Source organism: Lactuca saligna, chromosome 2 (genome assembly GCF_052625555.1).
Source record: "Lactuca saligna cultivar CGN05327 chromosome 2, ASM5262555v1, whole genome shotgun sequence".
NCBI lineage: Eukaryota > Viridiplantae > Streptophyta > Magnoliopsida > Asterales > Asteraceae > Lactuca > Lactuca saligna.
The window spans coordinates 141,164,946-141,191,458 of record NC_136418.1 but is presented as its reverse complement, the minus strand read 5'-3'; the positions used below and the strand labels follow the sequence as shown (position 1 = coordinate 141,191,458).

The following is a 26,513-nucleotide window of genomic DNA, read 5'->3' as shown; positions in this document are numbered from 1 at the left end:
GCTGCGCGTTTGTAGGTATGACCCTGATGCCTCAGACGCTTGTTCGCCCTACGTACCTCTGGAGTACGCCCCGCATACGAAGCCCTCGACCGTGTTCATTCGTTGACTTTGACTTTGACCTAGGGGTATTTTGGATTGTGTTTGAGAATTGGTCATTTGGATGGATAGGTGATGGTTAGAGTTGAGATTCAAAGTTGGGACCTCATTAGCTTTGTTCAGACTGTGAGGTGAGTTTCCTCACTGTACTTTCGGGTCGAAGACACCAAGGTCATCCCATTGGATTGATATCATGGTTTACCATATGTTGTTATGTTGTAATGATATGTTAGATCGGTATTCTAGTTTATAGGATGCTGCTATGTGGCATATGCTGTTATGTGGCAGTGATCTGTAGATCTGCATGTATGCCTGTTAAATGATTGTTTGTTTATCTGTAATGTATATTTCGACATATTGTGTTAGGTTGAGGTTGTACTGCTTTGTGTTATAGCCAACAAACCCGTGAGCATTCCAGATATGAGTTGAGGGCTGATTGGCATGCCAGACTCATATTGAGGGCTCAAAAGCATTCGAGATACGAGTTAAGGGTCCGGTTGGTATGTTAGACTCGTATTGAGGGCCCGAGGGTATTCCAGTCCGATGACTGAGTGGACCTGTTGTATATTAGCATTCCAGTTCGATGATTAATTTCACCCAACATGCTTGTTCGATTATGTTATGTATTTATGTGGTGGTATTTCGAGGGAAACTCACTAAGCGTTGACTTACAATTTTTAATTATAGTTTCAGGTACTTTCGATGATCATGAAAATGCAAAGACATGACCGTACATATCTAATTAATAATTGATATTGGAAAACTCTATTTTGTACTACGTTTTGAACACAATGACTTTGTAAACACTTTTATTATTAAATGAGTTGATTGGAAAAGTTTAAATTGGTCGTGATTTCTGAGATGTTACATGTCAAACTTTCAAAAATTATATTTTTAACCTAGATTTTAAATTTCATTACAAATTGGTCCAAAATTCACACTTTTTTGCCTATATCTCAATTTTTTTTTTTTTTTTTATAAATTCATCCTAAATTTTGTTTTTTATATTTTTTTTCCAAATTTTTGTTTCGAATATGTTTCTTTGCTATATAAAAATCATATTTATACAAAAAAACATTTTCACAGAAAAAAAAACTATATTTTTGCTATACAAAACAATTTTTTTAAAAACATTTTTTAATGCAAAGTGTTTATATATTTTTATAAATATATATTGTGTGCACTTGTTTTTTTTTTATTTTTTTTTATAAAAATATGATTGTATAAAAATTAAATCATGAAACCAAAACATAAAGACTTTAGGGAGTTTTCCCTAAAAAAATATTGTATATATAATCAATTTGGAATTTGGATAGCTTTTATTGGTTTTTATCACAAATGGGTCGCTTTGATTGTTTATTGCTTTAGCAATGTTTTTCTCCCTTATATTTTCCCCCAGGTTCTTGGTTTTTTTATAAATGTAATTTTTGTGGTCTTTTAAAAAGAAAAAGAAAAGGTTTTAATCAATTGTTAGAATTTATTTTAATTGTTTTTTAAAAATTTCGTGTGATTATGGCGTGTTCAACAAAAATAATTGATAGCGGGTAGCTTGTAGCTGGTAGTGTTTTGTTAAACGCTACGTAAAATAACATTTTGTTTAAACCAAACGCTAGAAGTTTATAGTGTCAAATGAAACTTTATATATTCAAAACGGAAGGGTTTATCAAACAGTAGAAATTAGAATCCCTCAAACGCTTTATGCCGAACACATTCTATATTGAGCATATGATACTTTACAATGGTGTTCGCGGTGCGGTTTGGTGCGGTTTCGAGTCGAAACCGCAAACCACACCGCATGTGCGGTTTGAAATTTTAGAAAACCGTAAACCGCACCGCGAAGGTTCTAAACCGCGTTATGTGGTGCGGTTTGGTGCGGGCGGTTTGTGCGGTTTGAAAAAGGATATGTATTTTTAATATTATGTACATAAAATTTATACATAAATATATTAGTTATAGAATCAAGATAAGTTGGTTTTGCCAATGTTTTAACAATACTAGTCATTGTTACATTAGACAATCAGATAAATAATCTATCACAAATTTGTTTACAAAAATTGAAATTGGTGATATCAAAATTCATTAGTAATAAAACCAAATTCGTATCTTCTGTGTAATTTTTATGTGTTTGTATTATATATATATATATATATATATATATATATATATATATATATATATATATATATATATATATATGCGGTGCGGTTTGAATCGCATTGTTATAATTGGAAACCACAAACCGCACCGCATAATGCGGTTTAACAAAATTTCAAACCGCAAACCGCACCACACTAGTTATAAACCGCATTAGGCGGTGCGGTTTGGTGCGGTGTGTGCGGTTTATGCGGTTTGTGCGGTTTGGTGCACACCCCTACTTTACATAACCAAACGAGTTACCAATTCAACATTTTAATCGATGTATTATGTCACATTAATTCAAAATGACTTTTTAAAAATTTTTGGCGACCAAAATTCATATATTACTTAAAATGAACAAAAATAAATATAGTACCTTTCATGCAATGTATCCTTAAAAAATCTAAAAAACGCTACAAAATCCCAAACTTCAATAAAATATTACAAAAAGGCGAAGTAAAAACCTGCTCCTCCTCTCTTGTAAAAACACAGTGGTATGGTTCGAGAGTGATGTTACCCGCGCGATGAGTTTCAACAAGATTTTCGCATTCTCCTCCCTCTCGATGTTGCTATTCTGAGCTTCTCCTTAGAAATCCTCTACAAATTTTACTCATTTTCGGAGAAATTCTATATCTGTTACCCTTGAGCGAGAATTTAGGGCTTTTTTTTCGTCAGTGGAGAAGATGACAGCAACGGCTTCTGTTTCTTCTCCCTGGATTCCCGAAGACGACCTGTTGCTTAAGAATTCAATCGAGGTTCGATTACGTGTTTTTTTATCTGTTGTTGTCTTTGATTGTAGGGCCATTGCCTTTATCCATGTTTCCAACTTCATTTTGGGGATTTTTTACCTGCATGATTGCAACCGTAGATTATGTTAGTATTCGAGATTTTTAGGTCACCGTTAGTATGAACTGATGCCACTATAACCTGCTATGAAATTCACGAAATCTCAATCTTATTTATTATCAGTGGAAGTAAATTGTGTAAGACAATTTTGTTTTGATTTACTGAAGCTTGGGATAATTGATGGTTGGTTCATACGATTATAGATTAGTTGCCCTAATACACCACAATACCCTCGACCCCGTGTGTGTGTGTGTGTGTTATACTTATGTTAAGTAGATGCACCTGTATTCGTGAAGGCACCTTGAGTGATTTTCAGAATAATTGCTGCATACAATTATAAATTGCTGACCCTAATAATATTAATGCACACACATGTATGTATTTATCGTCATTCGCTTTCTAGTTATTTGACCATGTAATTAAAATGTTATCATTGATCTCAATAGCAGAATAAGAGAAGACTAATTGTATGAATTAGGCAATGACCATGAAATCATATTTTATAGGCGTATTCATAACTCAACTCAATTAGAATGTTGATATTTTCCAGTACCTTTTAAACTATTGATTTTGGAATTGACTGGCTTCATGTGTGATACACTGTGATGAAGATACGAAAACTCAATTGATCTGTTTATAAATAATTTGTAGCAAAACCTTATGTGGTGAAATTATAATATCTCACAGAATCCCAAATATAGTTATGTTTTAACAACTTTCAATTTCTTTAGTACTTGTATGAGGAATGCTAATTTCCATGTAGGTATTCTTCTTTATCTAGCATGTGTATCATTTATTCTAGGGAGCTTCTTTTGGACACTTGCACATCATTCTTCCTCATCTTTTGGTCTCATTTGACATAGTTTATCTTCATTATGGCAATCGTTATGTCTTCCTAAATTCTATAAACAGAGAATACAGAGATTCATAAGTATAGTGAATAAACATATATATTTATATTTGGTGCATGTATATTCTTTCTATTAGGAGTGCGTAGGTTATCGAGGTAGGAAAACATTTCGATTTTCCTTATAAAGATTAAAGAATCTTTTGCATTCATATTTCTCGAATTTAAGGAAGTAAAAATGCACATTAGATTTGGAAAATTAATTTTACCCTTGTTTACCTCTTATAGGGTGGAGCTTCACTAGAAGCACTTGCTAAAGGAGCAGTAAAATTTTCACGCAGATTTACCTTTCGTGAAATTCGAGATCGATGGTATTCTCTTCTCTATGATCCCGATGTTTCAGCTCAAGCTTCTGCTCGCATGGCTGAACTTGAACTCTCTGGTTCTAATCCAAATCCATCATCAAAATTCAAACTAGACAATTTAAAAGCAACTGAAAAAGTCCTTGAAAAGAGAAAAACCGGAAGCATCCGGAAACAATATCATTCGTGGCGAAAACGAATAAAAAACGAGTTTTTTAGCTCCCAAAATCTTGGGTTTTATGAAGATCGCAGCCTTCATAACTACAACCATCAAGAACATAAATTTCAAGATCACGTGACAACCAATCACGTGGCTCCAGGTGGCGATGCCATGTTGGATGATTGCCTCGCGAATAATCTAGGGTTTGAGGAAAAGGATTTTGAGATATTACGCCAGGCTTTCCCAGAATCAATAGGAAGCATTGCTACTACTACTACAACTACAGTTATTGATAATCATAACATTAATCATAATCATAATCCTAATGCTTTTCATATGGAAAGATGCCAAAATGATTTTATTAATGGGAGGGAAGAAGAAGGCGACTTGTTTAAATTTCCAGAAGATATTTCCCCTTCAAGAAACGAATTAATCGGTTCTTTTGATCCAATAAAAAACGCCACCTGTGCATCTGAAACTCCTCCCAATCTCAAAACTGATAAACCAGAGTCTGGATTTGGAGGGAAACACCATTTTAGCTCCCCTGTTTCGGATGGAAGTGCTTCGTTTCCTTTATCATTTTCATCTCCATCAACTAGACTACCTTTATGGAAGACGTTAGAAGACGTTTCTGCCCCTGATATGCCAGTTGATGACAACAATGCAGAAAGCCATCAAGTCACAGAAGAAACATTACCACCACTCCCCGATGATTCTGATCACATCAGGGAGAATAAAACTTCACCAGGGGTAGTAGTGTCCCTTTTGGGAAACAGACCTAATGGTTTTATAAATTCAAGTGGTGTTCATGAGGGTGAATACACAGATCTACCAGATTCTCTTCTCAACTTGTCAAATGAAGATGATATTCTTTTCATGGATGTAGATGTGAAGGATCATATGAAAGATACAACGGATGATGTTCATAATCAAGAAGTTGATTTATGCAATGTTGATGTGATTCCTAGTGTTCAAGATGATGTGGCATCAGCATCAGCATCAGTATCACAGATGGAATCTGTTCAGCTTACAGAAGGGAAAATTATTTGCACTTTGAACAGGGAGGATCCAGACATACCATGTAATGATGATATCTTTTTACTGATTCACCCTTCTACTCCTTTTCCTCCTTGTATTGGACAAGTTACTACAACAGATTCCATGTGTCCATTGTCTCCTTCATCTCATGAGAAAGATGAACAGGGGATAATCACAGTAAGAAAAGGGAAAGATCTTACTCCACCATGTTTCCCAGGGCCAAGCGGCACATTGCCTGAATTTGGGTCTGTTTTCAAACGCGAGCCATCTGAGGTTGAATATCGGGCCCCACTTCCTGTGAAGCCGAATAATCATCTTAGGATTCCTGGTCAAACTAGGTCAATGCAATTACACACACCTCTTGAAATCACCCGGAATGGAATGATGGAGGAAAGTGGTGCTAAAGCTGAACTGCAGGTAACATGTACAAATGGTTTGGTTTGATTATTAATCATTATTCTTATAACATTATTTATTTATTTATTTACTGTGAACAGGGTTTTGGAAGCCCAACATTGTACAATGAGATGCCATTACCTTTAGAAGTTGGGAGTGTGAAAATGATTGATCCAGAATCAATGGATGATTCTAATGTATCAGATCAGAACAACTCAGATGATGATGCTGACATACCTTACTTCTCTGATGTTGAAGCTATGGTATAATTTTGATTTTTGTTTTTTATTTTTTGTAGTTCTAGTCTTTAATAGTTGATGATGTATTATTGTTTCAGATACTGGAAATGGACTTGACCCATGCTCAGGAGTCATGCCTTGCAAGTGAAGGTGTTGCACAGTTTCTTATTATCATTCTTGCAAATTTTGGATTTTATATAAATAATAATATAATGTTGGGTTTTATTTTATAATAATAATAATGTACAGTTGTGAGGAATGAATATGAGGGAAGTAAAAAGATGATCATTAGATTGGAACAAGCTGCACGTTCTTCATTCCAAAGAGCCCTGTCATCTCAAGGAGCTCTTGCTATTTTTTATGGACGTCGTTTAAAGCACTATATTAGGAAAGCCGAGGTACAATAATTTATAATTCTGAGATATTATTCTTATATTTTTTATTAGAACAATTTTTTTTTCAGGTGACAATTGGGAGATCAACAGATGACACTGAGGTTGATATTGATCTAAGAAAAGAAGGGCGTGCCAACAAGATATCTAGACGCCAGGTAATAATCTTTACATTTCTTTTATATGATTAAATTTCATGTTATATTATTATTTAATATGTAAATGTAAATTACATGTTTGTGTTCAGGCTATTATAAAAATGGAAACAGATGGATCATTCAGTCTAAAGAATCTTGGGGCAAGTTCAATCTCATTAAATGGCAAAGAAGTCGCTCATGGACAGGTGGTTGCACTGAGTTCAACTTGTTTAATTGAGGTAATCATGTCATGGTTTTTTTAATTCTGATATAGAAAAATATTTTTATATATAAAATTAGTTTAATTTAATGTTGTTATAAATTGGCAGATAAGGGGGATGAGTTTTGTGTTTGAGACGAATGACAAGTATGTGAGATGATTCTTGGGCAAGCAACGAAAGTAAGAGTAGAAGAAGGTTTTGAAGAGAGAGTGTTACTGTTAGTATTAGGGATCCCTTTGTTATTATTATATGTACTTGTGTGTGAAAATGTTCATCTTTGTATGAATGTATTATATTCCATAAAATATGCAAATATGCAATTGTGTAGATATGTGTCTGTAGTATATATATCAGTAATCATGGTTGCTGCATTATGATTATTACTACTCGGTCACAAGGGATATACATAATACAACCAATTCTTGACATGCTATACCCGTATTTTCTTGGTTATAAAATAACATCACTTATGCAACAGATATGATTTTGCGAGTTTCTTATCTTTGTTTCTTTTGCTTATATATGTAGTTAAAAATATATATATATAAGGGTACAAAAGAAAAATGATCTAGGATTCTAGGGTTTAGATGTGGGTGAAGAAGCATTGTTCGTATACCTTAATGGGAAAGATATGACATTTTCAGTTGTATTTAGTATCCATTTCACAACTCATATAATGGCTCGATCTCTCAACGATGGTCCAACGTAATATGATTGTACGGACTTTCATATCAATAACCTAAGTTACATCATTTATAAATTATGTAGTAACATGTATGTAGTTACACTTTTACAAAATATTATCATATTTTTTTTTAATATTTAAGTATGTATAATAATCAGAATTTACTAAAATACAATTAGAATGGTGTTGAAAGTTGGTGTAGAATCAACAAGTAATTTGGCTGTTATGTACTCTTTGCTTCCAAGGCATGCTCTTTGCTTTGTATCCTTCCCTTCGGCTTTTTACTTCTATAATATTAATCATGAATTGCCCCACTACTCCTTTATTACCCTTTGTGCTTCAAGAATTCATACACATTTTTTCGCACCTAAATTTCGTGTGTGTGTGTGTGTGTTTTTAAATCATTTGCAATGAAAGTAATTATGAATCTTATATTTGGATTAGTGTAATTATCTCTATTGCATCTTTATAGTTCAACTGGGACCAAATCTTGCAAATCGCAGTAGACATTAGTCATGTTATGGTTCACAAGTAATGACCAATTCATGTTCAACACAATAAATAGTATATCATTGCTAAATTCTGTAGTTAGTCTAATGACAAAAAAAATTGTATGTGTTTTTCTCTTTTTCCTCCATAAGTCTTGTATAAAGAGTGGGATATAGAGCGACATGTGACCGAATATGTAATGTTATCTGTCTTTATAAGATTTTTTTTTTTTTTTTTTTTTTTTTTTTTTTTTTTTTAAATTCTAAAATGTCTGGATGAGACTAAATAATCATTTGACCTTTATTATTCATCAATTTTAAAATATTCATCAGGTTTAATATGAGATGAGGTAGATGGAAAACAAATAGGTAAATTGTTGATGTCTTAATACATTAAGCCATCTTTTTTGCATAACCCATTAAGCCACTGGACAAAGTAAAAAAGAAGCATCCATGTCCAATTGTCCAACTTAAATATTCAACCCATAAAGCTCGTTAAGTTAAAGCAACCATCCCATGTCCTAATCCAACCCATGCTAAACACAATACAAAGCCAACCTGTTATGTCGTATGTCATATGCCTCTCGTGCTGACAAACCTAGCCATTATAGTAAAGAAACTTATTCATATGTTTCTTTACTATAACGGCTCAATTTGTTTGTTAACCAGGGCATAACATAGCAACATAACAGGTTGTTTTTGTATTGTGTTTGACATGGGTTGGATTAGGATATAGGGGTTGTTGTTTTTCACTTAACATTCAAGAAGTCAATCACTCATAGGGTTTTTGAAGCATATAACATACAAAACTTATGAAATTACCAAAAAACCAATCTTTCATCCACTTCCAAATTCTTTATTTAAGTAATCAATAAACATTCTCTTGGCACTATCAACATCCGTATACGGTGGTGGCCCACTTAAACTCGATTGACCAGTCAACTTTATAAAATTCTCTTGGAAATACAAAGCCTTGGTCAGTTTGTACACCTTGTTCGTTTCTCCTTGTTTCTGGTAACCTTCTGGTTGGGAGACGTACACCTCCTGTTCTAGTTCACCATTAAGGAATGCCAATTTCACATCAAGATGGTGCACCCACCATCCATTTGTTCATGCTAAGGTGAGAATGAGGCGTACCGTTTCAATTCTGGCCACTAGAGCGAAGACTTCATCATAGTCGATCTCATGCCTTTGAATATACCCCTTTGCCACAATTCTTGCCTTGTGCTTTATGATTTTCCAAGTTGGGTATTGCTTCAGCTTGTACACCCACTTTAAACCTATGGGTTTTCGATTCTTTGGGAGATCAACTAACTTCTAGGTGTTCTTTTTTTTTTTCATTTGATGCCAATTCGTCATCCATAGCGGCTACCTACTCGCTACTCTTCCTCGCCTTTGAGTATGATGTTGGTTCTCCATTATTGTGGATCATCAACAATTCTTCTGGGGGTAGATCAATTTCTTCAGTGTTCTCGTACATCTCGGTGAGCAGCCGATAGCGCTTCGGGGCACCACTGCCCGTGGAGCTTGAGGTGGTGCTGGGAGACGTGATCGAGATTGGGGCATTTGGAGTACTGGGAAATTAGGCGTATCCGGTGTGTAAAAAGGTGAGTTATGTGGGCTTGACTGTGAGTTGACTTCTGAATTAATGGGCTAAAAGTCTTCAGCCCACTCACCATTATTTGGAGGCGACCTAATTTTTTGTTGTGGGGTATCCGGCTCCCACTTGACTTCATCATCATAAACCTCGTCTAGGTTAAAACCTTCAACATTGAAACTCATACCTGGTACCACTTTAATTTTTGTACACTTCTTCCACACGCAACCTTGTTGTTCATCAAAGACTACATCTCTACTCATGTACATCTTCCTGATATCTGGATCCAACAACCTATATGCCTTTGTTCCATTTTCAATTCCCAGATGAACCAATCGTATACTCCTCTCATCTAACTTCTTCAGATGATTCTTTGCAATTCTCATATGGGTGATACAACCAAACACCCAAAAGTGTTCAACATTCGGCTTCCTTCTGGTCCACTTCTCGTAGGGAGTTGTATATCCCAAAGCTTTCGTATGTGCCCTATTCAGAACATAATTTGAGTGAGTTACAACTTCCCCCAGTCCCCACAGAACATCTGACTTGTAATGACCCAATTTTCACGTCCAAAAATTTCGTTTTTAAAACATTACTTTAGAAAACGTTAATAATTAAAAACATTGTTTGATCAAACTATATCACAACGTAAACCATGTTTAAAAGCCAAATCATACAACCAATCGAAACATCAGAGTATAAATCCCAGAGAAATCTAATAGATGCGGAAACCAGTATGTGTGCATGATGTGCCGCTATCGTGCCAGCTCCTTCCCCTTCGACGAAGAGGTACCTGAAACCAAAACTGTAAACTGTAAGCACAAAGCTTAGTGAGTTCCCCCATCGTACCACATACCATACAATACATAACATACATACTGTCAGGCTATTATGGGGTGCCTGACTACCCGGTACGGCCATTTTGGGGTGCCGACTACCCGTGCGGAAATTCTGGGGTGCCGTCCTATCCGTGTCAAGCCATTCTGGGGTGCTGACCTACCCATGTCGAGCTATTCTGGGGTGCTGAATACCCTTCGGTCCTAACAACCGAACCTCGGGGACTATTTCACCCCCTACTACTACCACCACATATATCATATCACACACATAATATCAGACATATCTGGGGTGTCTGACTACCCTTCGGTCCTAACAACCGAACTCTACTACTATCACATACAACATATCATGCTAGCATATAACATATCAAATAGTAGCAAACCTAGATGATATCACAAAGACAATCATCTATCATATATCTCCTACTGGTGGGCAGGTATTGTGGCCCTAGACCCACCGCTACTGGAAGGCAACTCACCTCAGAGTAGCTGCTGATCTGTGTGGGAATAGTCTGTCTGCTGCTGCTACTGCTCCGGAAATCCTCCGGCTGTAATTCCCACCAAACACTTAGTCAAAAACTGCTAACTATCCTTTGGGTAAAATGACCATTTTACCCCTGATCATGGCCTAAGTCAAAGTCAGAGTCAACTTCCAGTTGACCCGACTCGCCGAGTTGGCTCGCCAACTCGCTGAGTCCATGTCCAAACGACTGACCTGGATTCTGTTTCTACTCGTCGAGTTAGGCATTGAATCGACGAGTTCTCCTTCCAAACTGATGTTCAAGTCCTTCATCCTACTCGCCGAGTTGTATGAACAACTCACCGAGTTCATCTTCATCCGATGAACAAGTTATACTGTGACTCGCCGAGTTGTATGAACAACTTGCCGAGTCTCATCGTGATCTAAGGAGATTGCCTTGAACTCGCCGAGTCTGGGCATCGACTAGTCGGGTTCCGTTATGGGTGAGTTTTGGCTTCCAACTCACGGAGTCCACTCTGGACTCACTACACAACTCGACACAGCTAAAAGGGGACAATCTCGGAGACTTGCGACTAGACTCGCCGAGTCAGATGAGCGACTCGCCGAGTCTGCTTCATGCAAGAGCCATATACGCGATTTTGCTCGAATCTAGTTCATTCCATTCATAGATCTGGGTTCCTAGAGCATGAATAACACGTAAAGTTTCCAACTTTACGTGTAGATATTCATCCATAAGGGTTTTAGGGTTCAAAATGCACCAAAAGAGTAGATCTAAGGTCTTCATGCAATATGGGTCCATAAAGGTAGTAGATTTGAGCTCCTGGAGCTCAACCAAGCCTAGATCTAGAGGCCAATCAACTTATTACGAAATATGATGCACATACAAGCTTGGGGAAGGGCTCAAGGAAGACTTTAATGGAGTTATAAGCATATAGATAGGGGAAAACGAGTTTTACCTCAAGGAAATCACTGAGAGGACACTAAGATGCTTGGCTTCCTTCCCTTCCTCTTGATCTACTCCACTTCCTTCTCAAAATCTTCAAGAACACGCACTAAAATGCCTCAAACTCACAAGAACAAGAGCTAGAACGTATGGAGAGCTTCTGGGGGTGAATGGGGCGGAGTTGGGGCGCAAATGGGTGTTTAAATAGGGTGCAAACCCTTGGAAATTAGGGTTTCATCAAACAGCGCAGACTCGCCGAGTCCCTAATATGGACTCGTCGAGTCGCCATCTTATCCGCGCCCCAAAGTCTCGTCTCTACTCGGCGAGTCGGGCCTCCAACTCACCGAGTCCACGGCCAAAAACACAAGTACTTAGGCAAAACTCACGTATTAGGAACCAGGTGCTACATGACATCTTCATGGTCTTCAAATAACATCTGACCATTTCCAGCACCGTTCGTTTCCGTCTCTCCACCACACCATTTTGCTGTGGGGGAGAATGATGTTGTGTAATGTCTTTCCAAACCTGTTTCATTGCAGTATTGGGTGAATTCATTTGACAGGAACTCACCCCCACGGTCTGTTCTGAACATCTTTAACTTCTCCCAGTCTCTACTTCTACCTTCCTTCTGAAGTTCTTAACGACTTCAAATGCCTCATCTTTTGACTTTAGCAAATAAACCCACATTACTCTGCTATAGTCATCAACAAGTAACATGAAGTAACGGTTCCCTGAGGGTGTAGGAGGTGAAACAGAGCCACAAGGATCACCATGAACTAGCTTGACTCTTTTCTTTGCTGTATAATTAGAGTGTGAGGGGAATGGTTTTCTTACTTGCTTTCCCACTAGGCACCCTTCACAGGGCTATGACGGGATGGTCATCTTTGGCATTCCTTCTGCTAATTTCTTCTCCTGCATATACTTCATTGAGTTGAAGTTAACATGACTCATTCTTATGTGCCACAGCCACGATGGTTCTTTATATTTTGCTATCAAGCATACTCCTTTGACCTCTTCCAACTCTATTTTATAGAGTCTATTTGAAGACCTTCTAACCTTCATCAATAGTCTCCTAGTGGCATCATGGACCCACAGGAATGGATCCTTAATTTTTATTTCATCTCCACCCTCTGCTAACTGTCTTAGCCTTATTATATTACTGCATAAGTCTGGGATGTAATATACCTCCTCAAGTTTGCATTGACTCCCATCTTTGCACTAGAATGTAATTGAGCCATTTCCTTCTATACAAACTTTTGCTTCATTTCCAAACTCTACATATCCTTGAATTGACTCATTCAGATTCCTGAACTTGCACTTGTCTCCAGTCATGTGATTACTCACCCCTATGTCAAGATACCACATACTTGACTGGCTGAAGGTGTCACCTTGTGATCTTAACTCTGGGGTCACATTTTATTCATTAAGAAACACTTCACCATGTTATAAGGTTTATAGAAGCAAAGCGAGTTCATTTTCATGGTGGTCTTGTATCAGATTGTTTTCTTGATTTCTTTCTCTTCAGGGATTCTTACACACAACTGCATAGTGTCCGAACTCTTGGCAGTTGTAACATTGGATTTCAATCTTGTCTTGGCTACCAGATGCTTGGTGATTCCCTTCCTTTTGATGATATGAACCCCCTCTACCACGACCTTCACGACCACCAGACCTTCCTCTGCCCCTGCCTCGACCATGTGAGTTTCCAACAATGCCCCTATTTGACTTTTTCTTGGTTTCCCCCTCTGTTTTCGTTTTTCCTATCTGACCATTCCTTATGTGTCAAGAGAAGTTTTTTCTTGTCACTCTCTCCATGACCTTTCATCCTCTCTTCATGGTCCTTCAGTCTTCCAGTCACCTCCTCGGCTGCCATTGTCTCTAAATCCCCAAATTGCTCTAGTGTAGAGGCAATTTTAAGAAACTTATATGAAACAACCCTTAGCAGTTTCTTCACTACATAGGACTCTTCTATGGTGTCTCCAAGAGTGCGCCGGGTACTCACTGTGTTGGTTACCTTTACAGTAAATTCATCAACACCTTCCGTTTCCTTCATACTTAATGCCTCAAATTCAGCCTTCAATGTCTGAATTCTTACAGCCTTTACCCTATCTACCCCTAAGAACATCAATTTTAAGGCTTCCGAAGCTTCTTTTGCTGTTTTCTTCTCATCCAAGGACAACAAAAGATCTTCTGGAATCCCTTAATAGATGGCTGCAAGTGCCATCTTGTCCTTCTTTACTTCTACCACAATATTGGCTGTTCTGGGCTCCACTGCATCCCACACTCCCTGAGCTTCCATGAAGACCCTTATCTTGATAGCCCAAGCGGAGCAGTTACTTCTTGACAGCATAAGATAGTGGAGAGTAACCAAGTCTTTCTTCTCACAATTTCCATTGTTTTTGTCATTTCTTTGCATGGTTAGTACTTTGGCATACACAAAGCCTTTTGCTCTGATACCAAGTGTTGGACTTTAGCAGCAACAATAGAGACTTTACACCAAAATAAGAAAAATGGATAGGAAAGCAACTTTCACAAGGGACAAAATTTAGAAGGGCAAAACTGGAATGTATGCAGTTTTAGTAATCTGAACAGGGGACAAAGTATACCAAAGCTTTAGAGGCTTTTCTTATTGAACTTAATAACTTGGAAAGTAACTTAACAGTCACGTACATAGCTAGACTATTTAAACAAAAAAACTTTCATGAAAATAGGAACTAACTCCACTAAGTTAATGACCAGGACTTTAAACACTAGTTTGATTTATTCCACATTAAAATAAACACGTACAACAACAACCTCTGAATTAATTCTTAATATTTTCCCCCTTAATTCAAAGACTTAAAACTTCTTGACTCCAATAAGATTCCGCATTTCTTCACGTACAACAACAACCTCATTGTTATCTCCCCATTCTCTATGCATTCACGAATAAAGTGGAATCTTATATCTAAGTGCTTACTCCATCCATGAAAGACTGGGTTCTTTACGAGGTCAAGCGATGAACGATTATCAACCAACAGAGTTACAGGTGGCACAGTTTAACCAGTTATTTCCCTGATGAGTCTTTTAAGCCATATTCCTTGGAAAGCTGCTAGAGTGGCTTCCATAAACTCTACTTCACAGGAGGATAAGGCAACACATCTCTGTTTTTGTGAGGCCCATGTAATCAAATTTCCATTCACATAAAATGTCATTCCACCTGTACTTCTCCTATCAATCACATCATTGCCTAGATCACTGTTAGTGTATCCAGCAACCACAACTTCTTTTCTTCCTCTTGAGTACTTCAGACCATAGTCAAGGGTGCCTTTCACATACCTGAGTATTCCCTTAACAGCCTGAAGGTGTTTTGTAGTTGGCCTTTCCATGTAGTAGCTTACTACTCCAACTGCAAACGATATGTTTGGACGAGTATGGGTCAGATACCTGAGTCCTCCAACAATGCTCCTGTATTATGTGGGATTCACTAACTCTCCTTCTTCATCCCTACGAAGCTTCAGCTTGTGTATTGGGATCTTGGTGGGGTTACAGTCTAACATACGGGTAAGTGCACTGAGATGTGCCGGTGAGTGCACTGAGATGCGCCAGTGAAGTCGTGAATGAGGGAACTTTGAATGAGGGAGTGCGAAGGGGAGGTGTTTAACGGTGAGACGAGTGTTAGATCGTTGAAGTGTGAATACCTGATTTTATTTTGGAACATTCCTAATGGACTAATGATTCTATTGGGTTTTTAGTAGCCCAAACTTTACCCAATTTTGTTTTATTAGCAGCCTAAAGTTTCTTATTAACCAACCCATTTTTTTTTATCATTTATTAGGTTGGCTCATTATAATTCTAATGTTATATAAAATATTTATAAAAATATAAAATTTATAAAATATTATATATAATTAAACAGGACGTTTTCGAGTCATTTTCAAGATGAAAATCCTAACCTTAACTCTACCCGTTTAATTTTCATGGTGTTCGTGTCAACCCGTTTAATTAAATGTGTTGGTATCTTTTACCTAAACTCTTTTATTTCGTGTCAATTTTTGTCACATCTACTAACATGTGATATTTAATGCTTTCACACAATCCTAAAATTCCGTTCAAAGAAAGAAGCATTCGTTTTGAGTTTTGACAAGTAAACTACAAATTTTGTGTCCTTGTCTTCATTGTTATAATATTAATTTTCCATTGTTAGTATTAACTGAAATATAATAATAGTTTTAACTCTTTGTACTATTGTTGATGGTGAGTGGAAAACCGTCCATTGAATCTCAGCCCTTAAAACTCTCCCATCTTTTAATCTCAACCTTAATAACTCAATATTTACGATTAATCTAAGGTTACCAGTCGTTTTCAGCTCCACCACATGCTTCCTTCTTCTTCTCCCCCACTTCTTGATTGAACTGCTTCTTCGTTAACTTTTCCCTATGTTCCTTTCTCCTTTAACTCCTCTAGGAACTCTCTATTGCATATAAATAGAGGTAGCTATTGAAAGATAACGTTGTTTCTTTACAACTCTTTCTTTATCGTCTTCTCTAGCGGAATTCCCACCTTCTTCCTCTTATTGTCTGCAATCAACTATTCGATTGTTGTTGATAACTTCATATTCATTAAAATTTAGATTTCATCTAAAGTTGTGCAACAAAGAAGACCTTTAGATATGGATGAATCAATCAAATAAGCATTTCACATCAGGGCTTTTACCATTTTAGTTGGAACGATCAATCAAATTCTAGGTTAGTTGTATTTCTACAAATTGCTTATGGTAATCGGGTTCATTGTTTGTTTCAAAATTGATGAATTCGAATTGTAGATCTTAGCAATTGAGAATAAGAATTAGTTGCTTTAATTGACAATTTATAAAATGCGTTAATTTGGAGTTGAATTAAGTCGTAGTTATCCTAAATCAATGCTTTTGGGATTTTCAATTTGCTGTTTCTATATGCACAAATTTCAAATTTTGTTGAATTTTAAGTGGAATTACTTCCATCTTGCTTCCATTATAGTGTTTTTTTCTCAAATGTCGCTTCTGAATTGTCGATTTTGTAAGAGCCTCTTGGTTTAGACATCTACTTCATATATCATGTGTTTGTTATCTGGATATGATCCAACAATGTTGTTTTTATCGATAATGTTTTTGCTCTAATTTTGTTATTCTTTTATCAGACATGTGGTGTTGAATAATGAAGATTTTTTGTATGAATCTCCACTGGTTGTGCTGAATAAAGGAAAATGTAATATTTTGCGAATTTTAGGGTTCTTATATTGTAATTCTTTGATATAAAGTGTTTATTCGTCGGTTTATAAACTTCATTGCCTTTTTCAAGTTTAAGGGTAAATTGAACCCATTTATTATAAAAAATTGAGTCATTTGGGTTATTTAATACTTTAATGTTAACATGTTAAATATGCAAAAGTTAATAAAATCATGTCGATGAAACCTGTTTGTGTTTAGATTCATTGTTGCTTCCCAATTTTATTAATTTGAATGTTTATGTGACATTGAAAAAACTAAGGAGATTTTTAAAAATGGTTCATAAGGATTATTAGTTTTTAATTTCATTGTGTATTTAAATTTTAGAATATGGCTTTTATATATTGGATTTTTTCTAACATTCTAGTCTTAGGGCTAATATTCGTGTTTTGTTTGTTTGAAACATCACAATCCTTGACATATGTAGTATAACCAGCTATGAATTTTACTGATTGGATGGCAGCAACAACTGACAAAATTAAAGTGTAACGTCCTATTTTCACAACAAAAAGTTTCATTTTTATTAAGGTAAAGCTTCCCAATTTATTAATCCATTAATTAAGAAAACCATTTATTCCAAATTACATTTATTAAAAATCAAAGATTGTAGAAATGCGGAATCTTCAATGTTGCTGATGAGTGTGTACAGTCCTGCCTTCGCCTTCCAGCAATAACCAATGATACCTGAAACCATAAACAACTGTGTAAACATAAAGCTTAGTGAGTTTCCCCAAAATACCACTAGATAAACAAATCACATATACAATCAAACATGTTGGGTCAAGTCAACCATTGGGTTGGAATACCCCAGACCCAGTCAACCTCTGGATCCAGTCATCCTCGGGATGGAATACCCCAGGTTGGAATGCCAATAATAAGCCATCGGAATGGAAGACCTAGGGTTTGTTGGCCTACCGCCTCAATTCTATTGCTCTTCCTGAGCCTCCGTGCCAGAAATTTACAAAAATACCACTAGGGGCCATTTTGCAACACTTCTCATACACAAGGGATAAAATGCAAATAATCTTCATACTTAATCATCGGGATGTTCCAATATGTTAGTGGTATTATGTTAAATACCTGAAAGTTATTAAATGTGTGTTTAGTTTAAGTACTTAAGAAATTAAGTGCTTAATTGATAGTAGGAGATTTCTTAATGAAATGATATGATAGAATGTTTATGTGCCAAATAACACGAAAAACTAGGTAAAGAGTTAGAGACAGAGAGAACGAGAAGAGTTAGAGATAAAGATAGAGAGAATGTGAAGATTTAGAGATAGAGAGAAGGAGAAGAGTTAGAGATAAAGAGAACAAGAAGATATACATATATGGAGAAGGTGGAGAGTTAGAGATAGAAAGAAGGAAAAGAGTTAGAGATAAAGAAATTGAAATGAGACAGATATATAGAGGAGAGAATAAAAAGAGTTAGATATACAGAGATAATAAGAAAAGATAGATATGGAGAGCATGAGAGGAGTTAGGGATAGAGAGAAAATAAGAAGGGTTGGTGATAGAGAGATAATGAAAAGAGAAAGAGATCTAGATTGAATGAGAAGAGATAAAAATATGGAGAAATATAGAGAAAGAGAGAGAATAAGATATATATATATATATATATATATATATATATATATATATATATATATATATATATATATATATATATATATATAGAAACACACACACATTGAGTAAAGGAGTAGAAAGTGAAAGTAAAAGATAGTCAGTCAAAGTACTCTGTGAGGGATTATAAGTAGTGGATTTGATGGGGATCAGTGTAATCTGTGATGGATTATACGTAGAGGATCCGCAAGGGATTATACGTAGAGGATCCGTGAGGGATCATTGTAATCAGTGAGGGATTATACATAAAGGATCCGTAAGGGATCATTGTAATCCACAATGAATTATAGGTAGAGGATCCGTAAGGGATCATTGTAATCCACAATGAATTATAGGTAGAGATCCGTAAGGGATCATTGTAATCCGCGGGGGATTATATGTAGATGGTCCGTAGGGGATCATTGTAATCCGCAAGGGATTATACGTAGAGGATCCGTAAGGGATTATATGTAGTGGATCCGTAAGGGATCATTGAAATTCATGAGGTATTTATGAAATGAAATGTAACTAAAGGATCCGCAATGGATCAAAGTGAGAGGTCTAAGTTCAGATGATTGTACACCGGTAAGGTTAGAGTTATGTTGTCACTCTACATGATTGATGTAGTTATTTTATATGACTAGACCATGTGGATCTTAAAGAGAAAAGAAAATGGTAGAGTATGAGAATATGAGAATATATGAATAGAGTGATAGAATATAAGAATATAAGAACAGAGTGATTTATAAATCATCAAATTTGTTAGCTAATGTTTGTAGTTTTTCATTTGTTGCAGGTTCATGTAGTAGCCATACTTTAGTAGCCGTAGTACGAGAAGAGGTAGTAGCACCAAAGACTTTAGACTAGATGCAGATTTTATTTGATATATCTTTGTTGCATTAAATTATGATTAAGATATGTTGTAAACTCGATTGTATTCTAGGATGTAAATTTTTTTGAAACTTTTGTTTTTGAATGTTTATTGTAAAACTGTGATAAAAAAATCGGGTCCTTACACTTTTATTATGCAATTATTAGAGACACGAATAATATTAGACTAACATCTGTTTTGATGCACCCCAACCAAATTATTGATCATAAGACAATCGTCACCGCGGATTGCTTTCATAATCCGAACCCACAAAGCATGATCATTTTCAAGAAAACGCCACATCCATTTCACGCTCATATCATGGCTCAATCTCTCAACGATGGTCCAAAGTAATGATTGTACGAGCTTTCATATCAATCACCTAGATATTACATCATTTATAAATTGTTGCGTAGTAACATATGTATGTAGTTACACTATTATGAAACATTATTATTTTTTTATATTTAAATGAATATAGGATGGGGACAACAAGTAATTTGGCTGTTATGTACTCTTTGCTTCCAAGGCATGCCTTGCTTTGTTCCTTTCCCTTTGGCTTTTTGTTTCTATAATCATGAATTGTCCCACTACTCCTGTATTACCCTTTGTGCTTCAAGAATTCTTTAGACACATTTTTCCTCCCAAATTTCATGATTTTTTTTATTTGCAATGAAAGCGATTGTGAATCTTATATTTGGATTATCATAATTATGTCAACAGCATCTTCATACTGCAACGGAGATCAAATCTTGAGGATATTAATATTAGTAGACATTAGTCATATGTTATGGTTAACGAGTCTTGACCAATTAATGTTCGACAAAAACTCTATATACAATCATCTATTTTACAAGATATACTTTGCAAATATTAATATTAGTAGACATTAGTCATAAGTCTTGACCAATTAATGTTCGACAAAAACTCTATATGCAATCATCTATTGTACAAGATATACTTCAGTGTAGTAATTAAAAAATGTCCGTTAACACAACAAATATTACTTTTTTTAGAACGGGAAACAAATAATATCTCAATGCTAAATTCCGTAGTTAGTCTATGATGCGGTTTTTTGTACAAAAACGAATCATTTCATATATTCTTTTGTGACCTTTACATATTCTATCAAGAAATATTTACATAGATGTAACGGGTAAACGAACAACAAGCTGTGTTGCAACCTCTTTTTAGATGGTAAAACTAATTCTTTTAAAAACATCTATAGATCTTGGAGTCATAACATTACAATGCATGACCTGTTGGACTCTATTGAGTAGTTCCACAGCTTCTGGCGCAAGGAAACCGAAAGTATCAAATGCAAAAACTGTAAACGTGTGTTGATTTTCCATGCACGTTTTCTAATGTTTTGTCACTTTGCTTGATGCAGTTTTTAAAATAGCTTGCCCCACCGTGAAAACTACACTCCCCAAACCCACAATAGGGAAAACCTCTGTTACTATGAGCTATTTGAAATAAAAAAAATTTATATAAAGTAAATTTCATAAAATGGAATCATTTAAAAAAACAATTAGTTGAAAATGTTTCAAATGGTCAACTCCTTAAAATTTAAAATTATTAAAGTTTCAAGATATACATGAGTGTAACAAAATAATCAATAGACAAACGTAACCCTAGGTAACAATAAGCAACCGAATTCTTCTCCTATTCCTTAAGGCTAATATGATTTTTTTGTGATTTTCCTCAAGATATAGTACACGGCTTAGGGAGAAGTTCTCCATACCTGATGGAAACAACAAGTAATCACTTTTGTCCAAAAACAACAACATACTTTGCTAATCATACTTCAACACTTCCAACACCAATATTAATGATTTATATTGCTTATACTAGGTTTCAAACACTATTTAATCATATAATAACATTCATGTAGCATCCTTAACTTAATCAAATCATAGATTAAAGATACCATATTGTAAACTATGTATAATCCGGGGTAGGAGGATTAGCAAATGGTCATTAAGAGAGACATATAAGGGAGAGGTTGGTAGTAAGAGGAGAGCATTAGTGTAGAAGATAGCTTTGTGATTGCCATTGAAGAGAGGTTTGGGGAGGAAGACAAAGATGAAACATGAGAGAGTGATGAGATTTAATAAGAAAAGAAATGTATGGGTCACCAAATGATGTCATCCTTTTTCACCGAATAAAAATTATAAAAAAAAAAATTAAAATTAAAATTCATTTGTATTTTTTTGCGTGGCTAAATTTTATTACCACACTAGCAGGAAGCTAAATGAAAAACACAATTACATGGAAATAGTAAGAACTGAGTTTTGAATCCAATGCGCTTACTGCTTAGATGTACTTATTCAGTTATTTGATTTGTAATGTTTTGTACTTCACTTATTATATAACGACATGGATCTTGAGGATTATGCTGTTTAAATTCTTTTTCGAATATATGATACGATTAAGTTCTGGATTTCTAAAAAATGTATTTAAGGCGGGAGGAACATCCAAATTTCGAAGAAAGGTAATTAATGCGGCGGAGATGGTGGTGGCCCTAACAATACCAAGTCAACTATTTTGGCAAATTTGTCAAAAAGCAGTGGGCCAAATATTTTTGAATTTATGTATCGAGAAATGAGAAATGAGATGTTTCGTAATTGGCAAAAGTTAAAGCCATGTTATATAATTTTGTTGTAAATCAACTGTTTTGTTAAAATTAATTGGTATTTGAGTTTTTTTTTTGTCCGTACTTCTTGAGATGATGATGCTCTATGTAATATATAAACAGTATTTAATATTTAAGTTAATAAAATTTATGAAAGGGTAATAAATATTTTGATAATTTTATCAATTTAATAATACAAAATAATTCAAGATAAAACGATCAACTCAGTTGTTTTTTTTCCATGCATGTGGGGTTACTAACTAATAACGCAACTACTTCCTCCTTCTTATCCTTGATAACATCAAATCATAATAAACCTCCATTTATTTCCCCCTTCTCCCAACCTTTTGTTATGCAGGTTATTTCTGTTTCGATAATTCTTACAATAACATATAACATATTTATATGCTTCCTTTATTCAGTTTCTGAATGTTTTAATGGGTGTAGTCTGTAGTGTATTATAGTTGAAAAAAGAAGCAAATGGAGTACTGTGTTGAAGAAGCATCAAAAACCAGTTCTACAGGTGTTAAATTAAACCACTTTACACCGTCGTTTTCCGATGATTTCTGGGCCGTGAATGGTGTCTCCGGCGACGATTTCTTCGTAGACGGTTTACTGGATTTCTCCTCAGACGGCAGTTTTCTCGAAGAAGACGATAATTCCCAAGTTCTGAAACACACAGATGATTCCAAAAACGACAAAATCTCCTCTCTTTCTCCGGTGAAAATAGTGAACAACGAGGACAAAGCCACCACCATCGTCTCCGACACGGAACTTTGCTTTCCGGTGCGAATTAATTAACCTATTTTCATTTTGGTGAATTAAAGATTGTTGGATTTGAAAATTGAACCTTTTGTAACAGGCAGATGATGTGGCTGACCTTGAATGGGTGTCACAATTCGTCGAAGACTCATTTTCCGGCGGAGACTACTTCTTAACATGCTCGGAGAGGAAACCGGAGACAGAAACTGTAAATCTTGTCGCTGTAAACCCTTCATTTAGGAATTTGGTTCAGAAAAAAGCGAGAAGCAAGCGGAGTCGTACCGGCGGCCGTGTTTGGTCACTCCGGTTGTCGTCGTCGTTGACGGATTCCTCAAATTCATGTTCCTCCTCTTCGTCCTGTACTTCAAACGCTCTGTTACCCACGCAGGAAATTTTAGGGAGACCGCCGACGGTTAAGAGGCAGAAGAAGAAAAAGCCGGTGGCGACTGCTGACACGGCGGGGTTCGGCTGGCCGCAGCAGCCTCGGCGTTGCAGTCATTGCCTCGTTCAGAAAACTCCACAGTGGCGAGCCGGTCCACTAGGCGCCAAAACTTTGTGTAATGCATGCGGAGTCCGGTTCAAGTCGGGTCGGCTTTTTCCAGAGTATCGACCGGCGGGTAGCCCGAATTTTTCCAGTGAAGTTCACTCTAATAACCACCGGAAAGTTCTGGAAATGCGGCAGAAGAAGGAGGCAGAGGAAGGAGGTCCACCTCCTCCGGTTGCCGGTTCGGGAAGAAGCATCTGACGAGGAGTAGAGAACATCAGAACAAGGTAGGAAGTAGGATAGATGTGAACCCGGTTTAAGTGAACCGCTGTTTTCCTTGGTTTTGTTGTTGTAGGTAGTTGTAGCACTTCTATGGTTCTATTCGATTAGGAGTCTTCAGTGAATTAGTATTCATATTTCATCCCCTTTGAGTAATTCCGTTTTTGAATCATAGTATTTTTCTTATATAAACTATTTTATAAAAAATTTACAAAAATAAAAATTAAAAGTTTGGGTTTGATTTCGACACCACACGGTTAATATGTGGAAATGCCAAATTAATCAAACTGAAAGGCGTTGAAATTTATGTAAGAAATTGGAATTTAGCGAATTTGTAATTTAGAGGAATTGAAATTTTATCATCTACTTGGTTAAAAAAAATATAATGGGATTTAATTCCAGTTATTTTGTAAATAGGTGGTAAACTACAAACTTATCCTTATTAACCTTTTATTCTAACACTTATAAATACTTATATACAGTTACATTTACTGTTTTATTAGATACATTGTCAATATATATTCCTTATGCTAAACTTTAATCCATCTTCATTTGATAATGAATTGCTTTTCCTTATTCTTCATTTATGCATTGAAGGTTATGGTGTGTGGTAGGTGAGTCAAATGTCTTTAAGTTAGACTAGGCTTTTATGATTTCCATGTATACAACTATTGCATTTGTAGAATTTGAGAAATATATGGAATTCCTTGCGTGCATGTATAGCCATGAATAATGCAAATCAACAACCTAATGTGTTTGTAAGTAATTACTTTAGTAAGTCAATGTTCACAGACACTTACAAGGGGAACATTAAGCAATTAAGTTGTAGTTGTTTTTAGCCCACAACATATACCAAACCACTTCCCCAGTGGTTAGAAGAATGCCAAGAAAGCACTTAATTAAAAGAAAACCTAATTAGGGGACTTGGTAAAATAAGAAGTTGCAAAACTTGTTTTGAATGGCATAATAAGGGAACATGCAAGAACTCAACAAAAGTACCACCAACGAACCAGAAGAAAAGATTAGGAGGCCATGTGCATGTGAACAACCCAAACAAAGATGGAATGCTCGGATAAGCACTAGACTTTGGAAAAGTAGGGGATAAGGTCTAACTATCAAAGTTGGGTCCAGTTGTAGAAAGGTACAATTTATTTCCAGATAATTACTTTTAGAGTGGTACATTTCCTTTAGTAATTATTTACTTATTTAAACATGGAAAGGAAAATGTGTTTGAAGTCAATGTTGTAACACCCGCACTTTATGCAAAGGGAATTAGCAAATAAATAACATTATGTAAATTCAAAAAAATTTCAATCGATTTAAACTTTTCAAAACAACCCATATTTATTAATTTATTACAAAAATGTTTTCAATTCATTTATTATCAAAGTATTTCTCAGAACCACATTATAAATACATAAAACACGAGGAGCTTCGCCTTGCCACGATCTCTTGAAGTACCTGAAACAATACACTGAAAACTGTAAGCCCTAAAGCTTAATGAGTTACCCTCAAAATATCAACCACATATACCATACACATAACATATCATATCATAAACAGAATAGCCATGCACTTCGGTTCTACTGTGTGACTGGTCCGCCACATCGGACCTTCAGTCCACCTAGTCCACCCTCCGAGTCTAGCAACATACATCGAGTCTGTAGTGTGGTTGGTCCGCCCGCACCGGGCCTTCAACCCACCTGGTCCACTCTCTGAGTCTACAGTATGACTGGTCCGCCCGCATCGGACCTTCAGTCGGCTCGGTCCACTCTTCGAGCCTCGGTACGTCTGGTCCGCCCTCATGGGGCCTACAGCCTATCCGGACCGCTCGTTGGGCCTTCGGAATATCCGTTCCGCCCTGGGTATGTTGGCCTACAGCACAAAGCAGGACCCGCCTCAACCCAACCCCCGTCAATCAATTATGTGCACATAAACATATAATCATATAGTAATTCATCATTAATCAACCAATCTAGCAAATCACATACATAGCACACTCTAACCAGGACACCGGCCTAACCGGTCACTAACATAACATCATCCTATATATACTAGGATTCCGACCTTAATCAGGTCTCTAACATATACCATCCTAACTACCAGGATGCAAACATATATCAAAGTAATAACATAACAACTACCGGGATTTCCATCCGATAAAGGGCCGACCTTGGTGCCTTAGACCCTGTCGATATAGTGAGGATAACTCACTTGTAACTGCCGACATGAAGAGATAAGACCATGCTGCTCCGACCACCAGCACGCACTATACCATTGATTATTACCAAATAACCAAAACCAATAAACACCATTAATTACCAACATACCCTCGGAAGTCAAACTGGTCAACACTTGGTCCAAGTCAAAGTCCCCAGTCAAAGTCAAACTCCCTGACTGACTCTACTCGCCGAGTCAACCCGATGACTCGTCGAGTCCCTATGCTCTGAAAACTCCCATATCGCGACTCAACTTGTCGAGTCGTCCTCTACTCGCCGATTCACTGTTCAACCCGAAAAGGTTAGGACTCCATGACCAGACTCGCCGAATCCAAGGCAATATTCAACAGACTCGCCGAGTTGTTCTTCCAACTCGTCGAGTTATTTCCCATCTTCATACAACTCACCGAGTCTACCCATATGACTCGCCGAGTTACTATGCGACTCAAGACTGATATCAAGCCCGACTCGTCGAGTCATCTCCCATACTCGCCGAGTCCATACGTAACATCT

General features: G+C 36.3%; 3 protein-coding genes and 1 pseudogene across 4 annotated transcripts; 2 read left to right on the top strand and 2 right to left on the bottom strand.

Moving 5' to 3' along the window:
• Positions 1 to 2,659: 2,659 nt before the first annotated feature.
• On the top strand, positions 2,660 to 7,197 carry LOC145031847 (uncharacterized). Its single transcript, XM_078980486.1, has 8 exons — positions 2,660 to 2,987; positions 4,214 to 5,902; positions 5,983 to 6,144; positions 6,219 to 6,270; positions 6,370 to 6,518; positions 6,584 to 6,670; positions 6,760 to 6,888; positions 6,979 to 7,197. The coding sequence occupies exons 1-8, from the start codon at positions 2,916 to 2,918 to the stop codon at positions 7,027 to 7,029; spliced, it is 2,391 nt and encodes a 796-aa protein (XP_078836612.1). The 5' UTR covers positions 2,660 to 2,915; the 3' UTR covers positions 7,030 to 7,197.
• Positions 7,198 to 13,620: 6,423 nt separating this feature from the next.
• Positions 13,621 to 14,028, bottom strand: LOC145030173 (uncharacterized). The gene has a single exon (XM_078978582.1). It carries the CDS (start codon positions 14,026 to 14,028, stop codon positions 13,621 to 13,623), a length of 408 nt encoding a protein of 135 aa, XP_078834708.1.
• Positions 14,029 to 14,941: 913 nt separating this feature from the next.
• Positions 14,942 to 15,271, bottom strand: LOC145030172 (secreted RxLR effector protein 161 pseudogene; annotated as a pseudogene).
• A 7,229-nt stretch (positions 15,272 to 22,500) lies between these two features.
• Positions 22,501 to 23,923, top strand: GATA6 (GATA transcription factor 6). 2 transcript variants are annotated; one of them, XM_078980484.1, is made up of 3 exons: positions 22,501 to 22,614; positions 22,704 to 23,042; positions 23,119 to 23,923. In XM_078980484.1, the coding sequence occupies exons 2-3, from the start codon at positions 22,737 to 22,739 to the stop codon at positions 23,761 to 23,763; spliced, it is 951 nt and encodes a 316-aa protein (XP_078836610.1). In that variant the 5' UTR covers positions 22,501 to 22,614; positions 22,704 to 22,736; the 3' UTR covers positions 23,764 to 23,923. The 2 variants fall into 2 exon arrangements, with proteins under 2 accessions (XP_078836610.1, XP_078836611.1); XM_078980485.1 differs by having other exon boundaries at positions 22,507 to 22,614; positions 22,711 to 23,042.
• Positions 23,924 to 26,513: the final 2,590 nt, after the last annotated feature.